General features: G+C 48.9%; 1 protein-coding gene across 3 annotated transcripts in view; it reads right to left on the minus strand.

Annotated features, from left to right (window-relative positions):
* MED22 (mediator complex subunit 22) overlaps positions 1-1,487 on the minus strand; it is a 10,570-nt gene that overhangs the window by 4,087 nt on the left and 4,996 nt on the right. For 2 of the 3 annotated variants that reach the window (XM_018562061.1, XM_018562060.1), the window contains exon 4: positions 185-393. In XM_018562061.1, the coding sequence (XP_018417563.1) occupies positions 185-393 (209 nt within the window). Of the gene's footprint in view, positions 1-9; positions 394-1,487 lie in introns of those variants that run through there. The other variant, XM_018562062.1, reaches the window with a different exon arrangement.

The following is a 1,487-nucleotide window of genomic DNA, read 5'->3' on the forward strand; positions in this document are numbered from 1 at the left end:
TATATATATATATCCCAAACACTGACACAACTGACACAAGCCATCTCTCATTCCAATAAGGCACACGTGTCTGCCGTCACTCCAGCCACCAATATAAACTACATAGTCCAAGATGGCTGACAAGGGCACGCTTCCTGCAAGATGCCATTCTCCATCCGTGCTGCACCCAGTCCCCTATTTATACCTGGACGAGTAATATTCCTCTTCCAGCTCATAAAGATCGATGGCAATCTCGTCCCGCAGAGAAATTAGCTTTTTGTCGCATTCATCCTGGAGCGTTCGCAGCTGTTGGTTCCTCTGATTGATGGCCTCATTCACAGAGGGAAAATCATTCAGAATGAGGTATTGTTTCAGATCGGAGACCAGCCTCATGAGAGACTCTCCTGCGCGCACCTACAACGCATGAGAAGAACAGTGACTGGTGCATCTATCAACAACATAAATCAGAATGTACAACTGTTGGGAGTCCTGCCATCATAATATGTTTTGTGGTATCCGCACAGGTAGCTCAATCAGACTGCCAAGACACTGCCTACTATGTGCAAAGGTAAGGTTCCATGAAAACATGCCCTACTAAGGACAGGTTACACCTTTCAACTACCTGACTGGGGGCTGAATCAAACATAATTCTTAGCTGACACCCATCAATAACCGAGAACAGCAAATTATAACTGGGAGCTAGTCATGACTTTTACCACTCTGCACTGATTTTTGAGTGTAAAGGTCCGCTTTAACTGCTCGTTTTTGCCTAGGGTCAAAAAAAAAAAAGTTATACTCACCCGAATCTCCAAGCAGGCGTATGGTATGACCCTCGGCATCCTCACATCCAATACACTGTATTGCACATGATGACTCGTGGATTCCTAGACTGCTGCAGTGGAGGGGGAGAGATGCTCTAGGGCAGGGGCGCCCACAATTTTTCGTCTGGAGATCTACTTTTCAAATGACGAGCTCATTGAGATCTACCAACGAAAAAACACCTGCGGGAGGGGACAAGGCAGTGCATTGAAGTAAATAGCACCGCAGCCAGACCCCTCGCCCACAGTGCGATCGCCTGCATTAGTGCCTGTGTTCCAGTCCAGTGCGATCCGCAAAAATGCTGCGAGCCCTATTTTTGCAGATGGCACTGGACCGGAATGCAGACACTAATGTGCCTGCGTCCCGGTGCGGGTGATCGCACTGTGGGCGATGCCATTGACTTCAATACAGCCCCACACCCCCTCCCGCACCTGAATGCAGGGAGTCGGCCGGCTTACATTCCAGTGCGTCCTAGAGGTCCCGTCGTCCTGTCCTCCCGTGGTGCTCGTGTGGCCGACGTTGCACATGGGGAGAGGTGTCCTGCCCCTTTCCATCTGCAGCGTCTGACACATTCCGCCACACGAGCACCACGGGAGCATAGCCGTAGCCAGCTCCTTTTGCGCCCGAGGCAAGAAAAGCCAGTTTTTTAAATTTATTTTAATTTTCATTATTTATTATTTTAATTTTTT

Source organism: Nanorana parkeri, unplaced genomic scaffold (assembly GCF_000935625.1).
Source record: "Nanorana parkeri isolate BGI_ZX_2015 unplaced genomic scaffold, ASM93562v1 scaffold559, whole genome shotgun sequence".
NCBI classification, from domain to species: Eukaryota; Metazoa; Chordata; class Amphibia; order Anura; family Dicroglossidae; genus Nanorana; species Nanorana parkeri.